The sequence below is a fragment of the Nilaparvata lugens genome, chromosome 4 (genome assembly GCF_014356525.2).
Source record: "Nilaparvata lugens isolate BPH chromosome 4, ASM1435652v1, whole genome shotgun sequence".
Taxonomy (NCBI): Eukaryota; Metazoa; Arthropoda; class Insecta; order Hemiptera; family Delphacidae; genus Nilaparvata; species Nilaparvata lugens.
The window spans coordinates 13,189,213-13,204,071 of record NC_052507.1 but is presented as its reverse complement, the minus strand read 5'-3'; the positions used below and the strand labels follow the sequence as shown (position 1 = coordinate 13,204,071).

Genomic DNA, 14,859 nt, shown 5'->3' with positions numbered 1-14,859 from the left:
ATTAAATGATTGTTATTGAGAATTTTTCCAAACATAGTCCAGTTTTATTCATTGCTACCAAACAAGTAGAGTTTTCATTATTTTCGCTGAAACAGTATTGAGAAATTGACAACATCTTAAAACCAGACGTGGGATAAAAGGCTGAAGCAGTTATTACAAAGAAAAGTAACACTAACATACAAATATATATGGAGCTATTCCGACGTTGTTATGAATTTTTGAATAATATAATAGAATCCGAGTCGAATATGTTAAATTTTCAATGAAGAATTAGGTACTCTGATTTCCGATTATCTGGCCTTTCACAATAGCTTTCAGTTTTTGTTTACATTGTAGATTGACCTTGCCACTCTGAACTGTCATAATCTACAGTAAATTCAGCTCCCAATTAATTGAAAACAAATAAAACTTTGGGATTGTGGTCAATCATATCTATTGTACAGTAGTTCTTGATTATTCACTCCTCTTGTTAAAATAAATGAACTGTTGAGAGAACATGGAAACTATGCGACACCTTGATGACATTCGTTGGCTCCTCCTAGATTATTATATCATTACTCTGTCAATGTTTTCGTGATGAATAATACACTTTACTATACCCTTGTCCTTGCAAGTAACCATATTATTGGAAAGAACATATCTATTATGAGATTCACCTTATAAAGTCAGCACCTGATCAATATTGGTTTGCTATTTTTGTCTGTCATTTGACAAAGCAGATATCTTTCTCTTTCTTTTTGTCCGAACCAATTCCGTAATAGAATTTCTGTTGGGTGCCAGAAATTTTCATTGTACAAGTATAAAGTACTAAACAAGTACTAAAAGTACTAGTATAAAGTACTATACAAGTACTAAATCCCATTATCCGTACCAGTAAATTACGGAAAAATAATAAAATGTATGTTTGTGGAAGATTAGGTCTGTAAAGAATCTATATTCTATCACTTACGGTACAGAATTTGGAGAGGATCTACATATCATTGTAAAGATACAATAATTTATTTATTTGAAAAGATATATATTTGAGGGCACCAGGAACTAAATCCCATTATTGCCCTCATAACGCACATTGAGCATACAATTTGAGAAGCAATACATGAAAATAAATAACTAATATACTATTGAGTTTTAGGAAAAAACTGAAAACAAGATAGAAAGTAGTAGAAAACCTTGCAAATATGAAACTTATAGAGCAGATGAAAGAAAAAGTAAGAAGTATGTAACTTCTTCTTATAGGTACAGTAGGCTACTCATATAGTTAGAAGTATGGTTTGTCTCAATAATTTACAACGTGCATAATAGAGATAGAGTATTGAATTGAAATACTGTTGATCAATATTATTGACGCATTGAAATTGTTTTTCCTGTTACAATTGATATACTGTATCAATTTCTAAGAAAAGCATTTGAAATGATAATTAATCGGGAGAAGACAATTATTATTCACTTTTTCAATGAAAGTATTTTACTTATCTATTTCACTACCTATCCAGATTGAAATGAAAGTATTTATCAGCAGGTTCTTTGTGATCAAATTACAAAAATAGAGGATTGAAATTCTATCTAACTCCATTGAATAAATGCAGTAGAATAATCACCTCTTGTACAGTAACTGTATGAATTGACAGCTCAAGAAACAAATGAAATATATCATAAAGGTAGAAATATTATGAGTCTATGATTGACAGCATGCATCACAATCATTTAGTGTCAGATTTCCTATATCCTATATTCCACTTGTCAAAGTTTACATTTTCATCGATCAGTATTAGCCAATAATTTATTAATTATTTCTCTCTGTTTTAGAATTTTCTATAGCAGCTTCTATAAATTCAACAAATGAGAGAGATAAAAGACAGGCATCAAGATGTCCAGGGTGAGTTGTTTCTTTTTATTTATAATAATTATGATCAAAAATTCCGAAATTACAAAAATACAGAAATTCCGTTGGTAAGAGAGTAATCAGAGTATTTTTTACCTGGTACGCCAGATAATAGCCTATCCATATACATATGTCCTGGTTTTCTTATTTTAGAAACACACTGTATTTTCTTGGAGAGGATACCCCTCAACCTATAAATACTCTATAAATAAAATAATTCTGAACAAAGTTTTTTCAAATTGTCTCCTTACTCATCATCACCTATATAATGTTCAAATGCAAATTCTTTATTCAATAGAGCAAACAATTTTTTGAATTAATCGCCCATATAATCCTCATATTTTGATTTTCCACAGAATCACTCGCTCACTTTTTACCATCCACAGACGACGAAAGTCTCAGCTGTTTCAGCCAAGGATGAATTATCCTTTTAATGTCGTTCAGCGAGTTTTCCCAAGGATGAAACCTAGTGCAATCGAATTTTCATATCATAAACCTACTATGTTCCAAATTTCGTGAAACTCGTTAGAGCCGTTTTCGAGATGCGTTGAACATGAAAAACCATATAATCAGGTTTGAAAATAACCAGATATAAAAATATAAACAGGTATACAGAAATTGCTCGCTTAATATAATAGGATCCATTATCAATATTTCTGATCTTTGATTTTTACGTTGTTGTTGATTCAGCTCAGTTTTTCACTGTATAATATCGTACATAATTCTCAAAACTTTGTTGTAGAAGATTAAGTTGTAGTATATAGAAAACATGTAGGTACTAAAATTGTTCACCATACTAAGAATATCAAATTACTTGGATAGATATTTTAATTATTTCTCTTCGGGAGTAGGCCTACCTACTAGATAGTAATCTACAGTCTCATTGCTAAGGTAATGCGAAAACATAAGGTATAGCGAAGGTATAGCTTCAAGCTAAAGAGTGTTGAAGATAATGCATGTATTTAGATAGGTCAAAACATACAGCTCCAGTGCGTTTTGGTATATTTGAATACTTATGAATTATTTTCATATTAAGCTTGAAGCTATCTTCACTGCTCCACTATAAGCTTTCATCCTATATATTTTGCCACTCTCTTATCATTTAGAAATTCTCAATTGGAGATATGAATTATGATAATATTTTCTTGTTCAGGTGAGGAAATTCGTGCAGATTATAGCTTGAAGCTATCTTCACTGCTCCACTATAAGCTTTCATCCTATATATTTTGCCACTCTCTTATCATTTAGAAATTCTCAATTGGAGATATGAATTATGATAATATTTTCTTGTTCAGATGATGAAATTCGTGCAGATGGACTATTGGTTTCACACTATATGGGTTTTAAGGTCGGGTCAAGAAATTCTTTAAAATTATTTTTTTAATATGTGTATATTTCTTATTTTAGTGATAATAATGTGAAATATTTCTTCTATGTTTGGTTTTGAAGCATCCAAATTCAAAAACCTACTTTCTGAAAATAATGAAGGACTGAAAATTTTGTGAAGTGAACAACTACAAGACAAGCTATTCCGTACTATGTGTAACCTTATCTAAATTTGGGGAAGGAATATCACAAGGTTACCTTATTTTTCTCTCCCTATAATTTTGATGATGTAATTATTGTATTAATCAATAAAGAATATCGGATTACTTAGATAGACATAGTTAGATAAATGTTTTTCCTTGGAAGAAGTAATATTTATAGTTTTATTGGTATGATAATGGTCAAAACATAGTGGAGCGGAGAAGGTAGGCTATACCTTTCAAGCTTGAGAGTGTTGAAAACAATGCATGTATTTAAATATGTCAAAACATACAGCTCCACTATCTATTGGTACATGTTTTGTCCTTTTAAATAATGCATTATCTTTAACACACAAGTTAAAAGCTACCTTCGCCGTCCACTATATGTTTCTATCCTATATGGCACTCTCTTTTCATTCAGAAAATTTCAATTGAAGCTATACATTTTGCTAATTGCTAAGTAATCTCAGTAGTTTCACGCCAATCTCATAATGTTTTGTTTTTAACCTTCTATTTCTTTAATATTCCTGAATGTTTTTGTAGGAAATTTGAGTGTAAAAACAGCCATTGCGTGAAGCAGTTTGACATTTGTGATGGAACAGTAAACTGTGGAGATGGATCGGATGAATGGCAAGCCACTTGCATCAAGCATAACATCAAGTAAGTGCACTTACTATCATTACCATGCTACCATTACCATTACCGTACCAAAAACATAATTACAATGTCAAAAATGGTTATGAAATAAAAAAGTAAAATACATCAATATAAAATGAAAAATGGAGATACCATTAAATAGGATTATGCTTAACTATATTAAAAACGGGAAGTCCCTGCAAGGTTCGAGGAACCTGAGCGCAGAGGCCGAGTGTTCAATGATTAACAGTACAAGATAATGATATGGGATAACATGCAAATCAACCCTAAACCCGAATTAATTTTTTACAGTGCATTTTTCTGTTTGTGTGCGAATAAAGATATAATAAACATAAAGCCATAAAGATGATGATGAAATCCATAATGTGCGTGTTCGTGGCGCAAAAGTCTGTACGCACCTAGAGAATATTAGCGGCATTTTAAGCGAGTTCTCCAGCCCGGGGAGCTTACTAGTTATTTCCTGGGAAAACTCTATGTTGTGAAGTATAACAATTCATGATTTTATTCCCATAATAAGGTAACTTTGCAATTGACAAAATGATTTATGTGAAAATTTGAGGATATGTTGATTTTAACGTTGACAGATGTCCAAAAGGATCGTTCCGTTGTGCATACGGCGCATGCGTGGACTCGGTCAAGAAGTGCGATGGCGTCAGAGACTGCGCAGACAACTCAGATGAGCTGCTTCTGTCTTGTCCAGGGGTCAAGTGGCTCAATGGAAACTACCCAGAATGCAGGTAACATTCAAATTTATTTGTCATGAAAATAAAATGAAGTTTTCTCTGGCATGTTTTTCTAAAGTCTGGAAGACTAGACGTCCACGGAGTAATGATGATGGAATTTTTAATTCGTGATTTCTTGTCATATTTATTGTGTACAGATATACTCCAAGTGGATTTCATATATGCAGGACATCTAATAGCCACTGGACACAATCACAAAAACGCTGCAAACTTTTCGTATATGTTCAAGTAAACATCAGTTACATCAGTGTGACGGTAGGCTACAGACTACAAGAAAATACAGAAAAGATACAAAATATCACTAAGAGACGGAAAAATAATATATTTATCACGGTACATAATCACAAAAAGATGAAAAATAATATATGTATCATAGTACATAATCACAAAAAGATACAAACATTTCGTATATGTTCAAGTAAACAGATTCATTAGTGCAGCTAAAGAGGTCTTGGTTTTAACATGACAATGCAGTTCTCTTATTGAGTAAATGAAAGTGGAATTGACAGAGATAAACAGTGTATTTTCAAACATGTACGAACAAATATTGAATTATTACATATCCTACAAAAAATCCAGAAAATTAACACACTAGAACAATATAAAATTTCTAAACACCAAAAAAATACAGATCCGATTCAATCAATGACCGAATCAAGTCCAATTTTTTCATAAATTTATGTTATACAGTACAACCCTTAAAAACAAGCGCCCCTGGTGTCTGGATGATGAAGCTCCTCTCCAATAAAAAAATCAATATATACATCACAATATATATAAAATAAATCAAAATACAAAAAACACAATCATAAATAAATGTCTAATTAAATACAAAAACAGGCATTATGGTGGGGTGTTTGAAAAGAAAGAAAGAAGGAAAAATACCTGGCCAACTATGGTTTTCCATGTAATAGGCAGGTAGAGAGTATAAAAGTAAGGAATGAAGGGTAAAGAGGAGCGGAAAAGGGAAGAATTGGAGAAGAAGGTAGGAAAAGAAAAGAGAGAAAAAATATGAGCAAAAATTCAGGAGTGAGATTCATTCCACATTTATCAACCAAAATGTATCTTAACAAAAGTGTATTCAAGCATAGAGAAACGAGTACTCTATAACGAATAACGGATACTCTACTCAAATTACAGATTATATTCATTTGTCTCTGATTCAAGGTGATTAAAAATGTGTGTGTATTTAAGTGTGAGCTATTTATATATTTACCAAAAATACTCACAATACAATATACATACAAAATAGAGCCACGGGATGGACCCAAAAAGGGCTTACATAAAAAAGGCTAAGTTAGTCTATATAAAACAAAGTGTCTTAACGTCTACAGAGTTATCAATATACAGAGTGGGTGAAAAGTCCGAGAACGGCTTAATATCTCACACAAAAAGGTTATTTGACGTTGGGTGTGATTGGGGATCCTACTCAAATTGAAAATACTTCTTTACTATGACTTCAAAAATCTGGTCCGCCATCTCTTTATTTTTTTAAATAGGTGGTCATGCAATTCATGATTTCAATACGAAATTTCAAGAAAAAAATGAATGGCGAAAACTGCATATCGATATCTCAAACCGTTCAGAAGATATTCACATTATTAATCAATATCATGCATATCATAAATGAAATACATAGGAGGTATTGATTAATAATGTGGATGTCTTATGAACGGTTTGAGATATCGATGTGCGGTTTCCACCATTCATTTTTTCTTGAAATTTCGTATCGAAATTATGTATCGCATGACCACCTTCCTATTTAAATAATGAAGTTGCATTCATTATAGCGGATCCAAGATGGTGGACCAGATTTTTGAAGTCATAGTGAAGTAGTATTTTCAATTTGAGTAGGATCCACAATCACACCCACCATCAAACTACCTTTGTATATGAGATATTAAGCCGTTCTCGGACTTTTCACCCACCCTGTATGCTCCCAAATATGTTTGTAAATAAACTTATGCTTTGATTACTGGCACTTCTGTCTTGATATCTTTTATCAATTTCAATGCTTGAATTTACTGATTGTTTATTGTTTCAGAGGAGACGAATTTCAGTGTCGAAACGGACAGTGCATTGACAAATATTCGGTATGCGACGGTACAACTGACTGCACAGACCAGTCCGATGAAACAGTCACACAATGCAATAATGAAAATTTCGGGTGAGTACCTATTCATTCTATTGAGTTATTAATTCGAATTTGTATTCTTTATTCCTTTATCCATTCATACATGTCATTGATTATTATGAAATAACATTGACAATTATTGTCATACTGATTGAATTACACAGTATTTGAGCGTGGTACATCGATTCCAAGATAAGAATTGGTTTTCAAAGTTTAGAGATTGGGAAATTTTTTTTCGTTTATGACTATAATATCCATGATCTGATGTACGATCATGTGAGGCCTATCTTTACTTCAAGTAGGGTTTTGCATATTAATAATATCTATTTAATAAATTGATAATAAATATTATTGTATTTAAGTTTATGTTTTATTACAGAAAAAGTTGTCTGTCAATGTTTTGAAAGGTGAAAGGCTTGGTTGGGAGTTCGGCTTCTTTCCTCTAATTTCTATTATGCTGGTACCTATTATTAAAAATGTTTCTATAATTTTATATTATTCAATTTTCATCTGGTCGAAATCAAATCAAATCAAATTTATTGCCTTACAAAAAATGTTCACAAATAAATACAGATTACAAAATGTAATATTTTAGAATAAGAAGTATAATTTTTTAACATAATAATATACTAATTCGGCGAAACCAGCAAAACCACAGTTTGAGTGCCGGTGACGAGTACCAAAAACAGAAAACTATACTATTACTTCCAATAGAAAAACTTTGATTCAACAAGGTAAGCTAAACTATAATAATTAGAACTATACAATTCAATCAAGGTGAAAGTGGGAAAACACAAATATTTATACTGTATGTAAGTTTGATGGCAATATCAGAGAAAAAAAATCAATTTATATTATTCAATAATTAATTATTAATTTTGATTTTTATATGCTAACATAGAGATCGTAACTGATCCAACAAAACGTTAACCGCGCATGCGCAACTATTTATCAGTTTGCCCTAGGAACTTGCCAAGCTCGCGCTCTGTTACGAGCTCTGTTCGCGTTCTGCTCTTGCTCGACCTGCGATCATCTTGCGATCTGCTCGTTTACACATTTAGCACACTCACTGGAGACAATATTTCTATTATCATTGACAGTGCTTGACCAAATGTGCTAACTCATCTTATTTCAAGCATTGCTCTGCCAATCATTGAGCATGGAAAGATGTATTCATCGACCAGCAGATCGGGAGTCTGTACGCACCTTAAGAAAGCAACGACTGAACGAAAGCGTGGTGCACTTGTTAAATTTCATTAAAATTGAGAATTTTCCAAATTCAGGTGTCCGAAGAACTCGTTCCAGTGCGCATACGGCGGATGCGTGGACCAGAGTGCGCGTTGCAACCGCCGCTTCGACTGTGCGGATGGTTCTGATGAGGACGAAGCACTGTGCGGCACTTCGCCTCCAGCCGGGCGGCCCACTCTGAAACCTCTGCAGCCATCGGCATCGGTCCCTCAGCAAACCACGCCCATCGAGCTAGCCTTGCCCACCGCCAGGCCCACACCCAGGCCCACACCTAGGCCCACTCAGCCGCCACCCACCCGGCCACCTGTCACGTAACTACAATCTTTCTTTCTCTATCTCTATATTTTAATATAGTTCTATCTCTATCTCTATAAGGCATAACTATAACTATTTGACTTGCCCACCGTCAAGCCCATAGCTAGGCCGACCCCTGGGACGACTCACCCGTCCACCCATTACGTAACTACAATCATTGTGCCGGTTGCACAAAAGCCGGTTAAATTTTAACCGTGATTAATTTCACGAGAACCAATCAGGGTTATAGAGGATGGAGAAGATTGATTGAAGAGAGAGATGCTTGGAGGAATATTGTGGAGGAGGCCAAGGCCCACAATGGCATGTAAAGCTAAAACTAATAATAATTATTATTATTCCATTCATTCATTTTTCCAAAAAAATTACACATTACTAATCAGGCAGTTATGTTAAAATACAAAAAGACACACATGGTAATTTCAATACACACAACTTTATATTTATTTTAAGATCAGAAGCCTGTATTAAATTGATGTAAGTATAATAGTATAAATGTAAGTATATAGTAAGGATTGCCTGGTGCTTTTGTTTTCAAGCACAATATCAAACAAAAATATTATACAAGACGTAGGCCTACACTTTACAAATCAGGCAGTTATGTTAAAATATAACAGACATAATATAACATTAATAGTTGACAGCCTACACATATCCTTATAACTTGTATCCTTATAATTCTTTGAATATCAGTAGGCCTATATTGAATTGAAATTAGCATGTTTCGTTTGAAATATCTATATGTTGCAGAGCGTCCAGTAAGGATTGCCTGGTGTCTTTGTTTCCAAACACAATATCAAACAAAAAAATCTGGTGTGGCGTACTCACACAACTTTCCTTGCCGTTATGAAAATTGATCACCTGACGCTAGTGTTCACGCGCATCTCAAGTCTACTATTCAAAGATTTCTCGAATTTCGAGCTTATTTTCAATTTTAGGTGAAAATGTTACTGTACATCAATTGTAGAGATTTTTATGCTCAATCTTTTCCACTTAAAATGTTTTGTTTAAATTGTATCTGAAGCCTGATAATTGGGAATCTAAAATCAAACTTTTCATAGATGGAGCGGAGCTCCTGAAAATTTTACAGATATGTGACTTGTGGCAGTTGATAGAGCTTATCAATGACTATTTTAGGTATGAATTTGATCAAAATCGTTGGAGCCGTTTTTGAGAAAATCGTGAAAACCCCTGTTTTTGACATCATTTTCGTCATTTTAACTGCCATCTTGAATTGCATTTGATCGAAATTGTTCGTGTCGGATCCTTATAGGGGAAAGACCTTAAGTTCCAAATTTCAAGTCATTCCGTTCATTGGAAGATGAGATATCGTGTACACAGACACACATACACTCATACACACACACATACAGACCAATACCCAAAACCACTTTTTGGACTCAGGGGACATTGAAACGTATAGAAATTTAGAAATTGGGGTACCTTAATTTTTTTCGGAAAGCAATACTTTCCTTACCTATGGTAATAGGGCAAGGAAAGTAAAAAAATCACCCACGAAGTAGACATTAAAAATCAGGCAGTTATGTTAAAACACAAGAAACATAACCCTAATAGTTGATACACTATCCTTATAACTTGTATCCTTATAATTCCTTGAATATCAGTATATGAAATTGAAATCAGTATATGTTTGTTAAATAGTTTGAAATATCTATGTTGCAGAGCGTCTAGTAAGGATTGCCTGGTGGCTTTGTTTTCAAGCACAATATCAAACAAAAATATCATACAAGAAGTAGGCCTACACTTTCAAAATCAGGCAGTTATGTTAAAATATAACAGACATAATATAACATTAATAGTTGACAGCCTACACATATCCTTATAACTTCTATCCTTATAATTCTTTGAATATCAGTAGGCCTATATTGAATTGAAATTAGCATGTTTCGTTTGAAATATCTATATGTTGCAGAGCGTCCAGAGAGGATTGCCTGGTGCCTGTTTCCAAACACAATATCAAACAAAAAAATCTGGTGTGGCGTACTCACACAACTTTCCTTGCCGTTATGAAAATTGATCACCTGACGCTAGTGTTCACGCGCATCTCAAGTCTACTATTCAAAGATTTCTCGAATTTCGAGCTTATTTTAAATTTTAGGTGAAAATGTTACTGTACATCAATTGTAGAGATTTTCATGCTCAATCTTTTCCACTAAAAATGTTTTGTTTAAATTGTATCTGAAGCCTGATAATTGGGAATCTAAAATCAAACTTTTCATAGATGGAGCGGAGCTCCTGAAAATTTTACAGATATGTGACTTATGGCAGTTGATAGAGCTTATCAATGACTATTTTAGGTATGAATTTGATCAAAATCGTTGGAGCCGTTTTTGAGAAAATCGTGAAAAACCCTGTTTTTGACATCATTCTTGTCATTTTAACTGCCATCTTGAATTGCATTTGATCGAAATTGTTCGTGTCGGATCCTTATAGGGGAAGGACCTTAAGTTCCAAATTTCAAGTCATTCCGTTCATTGGAAGATGAGATATCGTGTACACAGACACACATACACTCATACACACACACATACAGACCAATACCCAAAACCACTTTTTGGACTCAGGGGACATTGAAACGTATAGAAATTTAGAAATTGGGGTACCTTAATTTTTTTCGGAAAGCAATACTTTCCTTACCTATGGTAATAGGGCAAGGAAAGTAAAAAAATCACCCACGAAGTACACATTAAAAATCAGGCAGTTATGTTAAAACACAAGAAACATAACCTTAATAGTTGATACAAATATCCTTATAACTTGTATCCTTATAATTAATTCTTTGAATATTAGAATATTAAACTGAAATCAGTATATGTTTGTTTAATAGTTTGAAATGTCTCTGTTGCAGAGCGTCCAGCAAGGATTGCCTGGTGCCCTCGTTTCCAAACACAGAGTACGTTCTGGCGACGTGCGAAAACAACTGTCAGCTGAGACCCAACGATGTCGTCAACGGTGTGGCTGTTGTCAACATTGTCTGCAAGGAGCCTTACATCAAGCCCGACTCAGTCATCGACTATATGTTCTGCTTCAATGGCATATGGAGGCCCGAGAATCATGCGTGTGTTCGTGAGTATTCCCACTTCAGATTATAATAACATAGAGAAAAGATAGCATAAGAAAATATTTCAGGGCGTTTATGCTCCAAATTCCACTTCAATTCAAGCTGATAGACAGAGACAAAAAAACAAAGCATAAGAAGACGGTATAGGGCATTTATGTTCCAAATTTCACTGTCAATTGCCTTCTCCTTTTTCTTCTTCTTCTTCTTCTTCTTCTTCTTCCTCTTGCATATGTTCCAAACAATAAATGAATCAATGAATGATCACTTTTCACTTGTGCGTATGATTTACCGAAGCGAAGCTGAGGTCTTAGTTTCGACTCGATCGGCTTTCGTCTGTTTGTTTGTTTGTTTGTACCGCAGTTACAGTCGCAGTTATTGTCTGATTTGGATGAAATTTGGTATGCAAGCTCTTTGAAACAAGGCGCAGAAACGTATGTGTAACGATTTTTGATAAAACCTCTGGTTTTTTGTAATATTTAAAAAACCAAACTAACCTCAATCCAGAAAGGATGTGTCTTTGAAGATACAGCGATTCATTGCCATACTTTTTCGCATCTATTGTTACGAGCACATGGTGGGCGAGTCGGTTAGACCGTAGTCTGTCACTCTGTGGGACCCAGATTCGATTCTCGTTCCTGCCAGTTTTTTTTTTTGCAGATAATACTAATATTGTTCTATCTTATTCTAATAATATATCATTATAAAATAAATTATTATGATGAGATAGAATAATTAAATTGAATCATCTTATTATTATTATTATTATTATTATTATTATTATTATTATTATTATTGAATTGATTTAACAAATTAATTGGATAAATTATTTTTAAAAAATCGTTATTGTATTGGAGTCCAATACTGCAGTTGTAGAGAAAAATGTGTATGTAAAGGTATAAAGGTGATTTTTTTCCTTTTTGTGTAGTTGAGAAGTTGATATTGTGGTAATTATTAACATTAAATTAAAAAGACCAAGAAATTGTCAAAAAACCACAGATTTATTGATACTTAGAAATACCGGTTTCCGTAATTACACCATTGTCAATCTCCGATAAACTCTGATAATGACCGAAACCCGGTCTTTCTGAGTATCAATAAATCTGTGGTTTTTGACAATTTCCTAGTCTTTTTCATCTAAATGGTATGTATTTGATATAAAAGTAGTCCTTGATAAGTCCGGTGTCCCTGGAAACAGTGTCTCTAGCACTTTCAATGGAGAAAATAATAGATGACAATCATGGCTAAATCTTCACAATATACTTACTGTACTGGCCCTTTTCATCAGATTGAAAGTTGTATTCATGAGCGAGGTCTACTGTTCGCAGAACTACTAGTATTTGTTTTTTACTTGCAGAAACGTGCGACCCGCTGATATCGCCGACGCTGGTGTCGACGTGCACCCTGAAAGGCGAGAAGGTGCCTTGCACGGGACGGATCCGCCCCGGCACCCTGGTGCGGCACCAATGCCAGGCGGGCTACACGGAGCGTGGAGGGCTGCCGCTGGTCGATAACGAGTGTCTCCCCACCGGAAAGTGGTTGCGTGTCGCTAGACAGAGCTGCACTTACAGTACGTAATTCCATCACACTCTCTCAACTTCCACAAATACTACGAGGGTTATTTTTTTCAACCTCGGTTTGGTCATAAATAAAAGACTTATGTAAAGAAAAATAAAATTTTTTTTAACAAAAGCTACTTACACTCATGATCACTCTTTTCTTAAGGCTGTGCAAAGGCTGAAAATAAACTTTCCACTGATGATATTTTTTAAAGTTTTTCGATTTGTATATCACCACGCTATAAAAATGGAAAAGTTTTCTTAGGAAAACATTTTTTTCCGATCATTAATTTTTGAGATATAAACGCCTAAAGTTTACATTTTTTGGACATAACATTTCAAATTCGGCAAGGATTGCCTGGTGCCCTCGTTTCCAAACACAGAGTACGTGCTGGCCACGTGCGAAAACAACTGTCAGCTGAGACCCAACGATGTCGTCAACGGTGTGGCTGTTGTCAACATTGTCTGCAAGGAGCCTTACATCAAGCCCGACTCAGTCATCGACTATATGTTCTGCTTCAATGGCATATGGAGGCCCGAGAATCATGCGTGTGTTCGTGAGTATTCCCACTTCAGATTATAATAACATAGAGAAAAGATAGCATAAGAAAATATCTCAGGGCGTTTATGCTCCAAATTCCACTTCAATTCAAGCTGATAGACAGAGACAAAAAACAAAGCATAAGAAGATGGTATAGGGCATTTATGTTCCAAATTTCACTGTCAATTGTCCTTCTCCTTTTTCTTCTTCTTCTTCTTCTTCTTCCTCTTGCATATGTTCCAAACAATAAATGAATCAATGAATGATCACTTTTCACTTGTGCGTATGATTTACCGAAGCAAAGCTGAGGTCTTAGTTTCGACTCGATCGGCTTTCGTCTGTTTGTTTGTTTGTACCGCAGTTACAGTCGCAGTTATTGTCTGATTTGGATGAAATTTGGTATGCAAGTTCTTTGAAACAAGGCGCAGAAACGTATGTGTAACGATTTTTGATAAAACCTCTGTTTTTTTTGTAATATTTAAAAAACCAAACTAACCTCAATCCAGAAAGGATGTGTCTTTGAAGATACAGTGATTCATTGCCATACTTTTTCGCATCTATTGTTACGAGCACATGGTGGGCGAGTCGGTTAGACCGTAGTCTGTCACTCTGTGGGACCCAGATTCGATTCTCGTTCCTGCCAGTTTTTTTTTTTTGCAGATAATACTAATATTGTTCTATCTTATTCTAATAATATATCATTATAAAATAAATTATTATGATGAGATAGAATAATTAAATTGAATCATATTATTATTATTATTATTAAATTGATTTAACAAATTAATTGGATAAATTATTTAAAAAAAATCGTTATTGTATTGGAGTCCAATACTGCAGTTGTAGAGAAAAATGTGTATGTAGAGGTATAAAGGTGATTTTTTTCCTTTTTGTGTAGTTGAGAAGTTGATATTGTGGTAATTATTAATATTAAATTAAAAAGACCAAGAAATTGTCAAAAAACCACAGATTTATTGATACTTAGAAATACCGGTTTCGGTAATTACACCATTGTCAATCTCTGATAAACTCTGATAATGACCGAAACCGGTCTTTCTGAGTATCAATAAATCTGTGATTTTTGACAATTTCTTAGTCTTTTTCATTTGAAAGGTATGTATTTGATATAAAAGTAATCTTTGATAAGTCCGGTGTCCCTGGAAACAGTGTCTCTAGCA

General features: G+C 34.0%; 1 protein-coding gene across 2 annotated transcripts in view; it reads left to right on the top strand.

Annotated features, from left to right (window-relative positions):
• LOC111050851 (modular serine protease) overlaps positions 1–14,859 on the top strand; it is a 38,233-nt gene that overhangs the window by 1,509 nt on the left and 21,865 nt on the right. Inside the window, exons 2-8 of one of the 2 annotated variants that reach the window (XM_039426680.1) lie at positions 1,807–1,876; positions 3,952–4,068; positions 4,650–4,802; positions 6,853–6,975; positions 8,226–8,501; positions 9,253–9,274; positions 13,502–13,697. In XM_039426680.1, the coding sequence (XP_039282614.1) occupies positions 1,807–1,876; positions 3,952–4,068; positions 4,650–4,802; positions 6,853–6,975; positions 8,226–8,501; positions 9,253–9,274; positions 13,502–13,697 (957 nt within the window). Of the gene's footprint in view, positions 1–1,806; positions 1,877–3,951; positions 4,069–4,649; positions 4,803–6,852; positions 6,976–8,225; positions 8,502–9,252; positions 9,275–11,371; positions 11,590–12,938; positions 13,152–13,501; positions 13,698–14,859 lie in introns of both variants that reach the window. The other variant, XM_039426681.1, reaches the window with a different exon arrangement.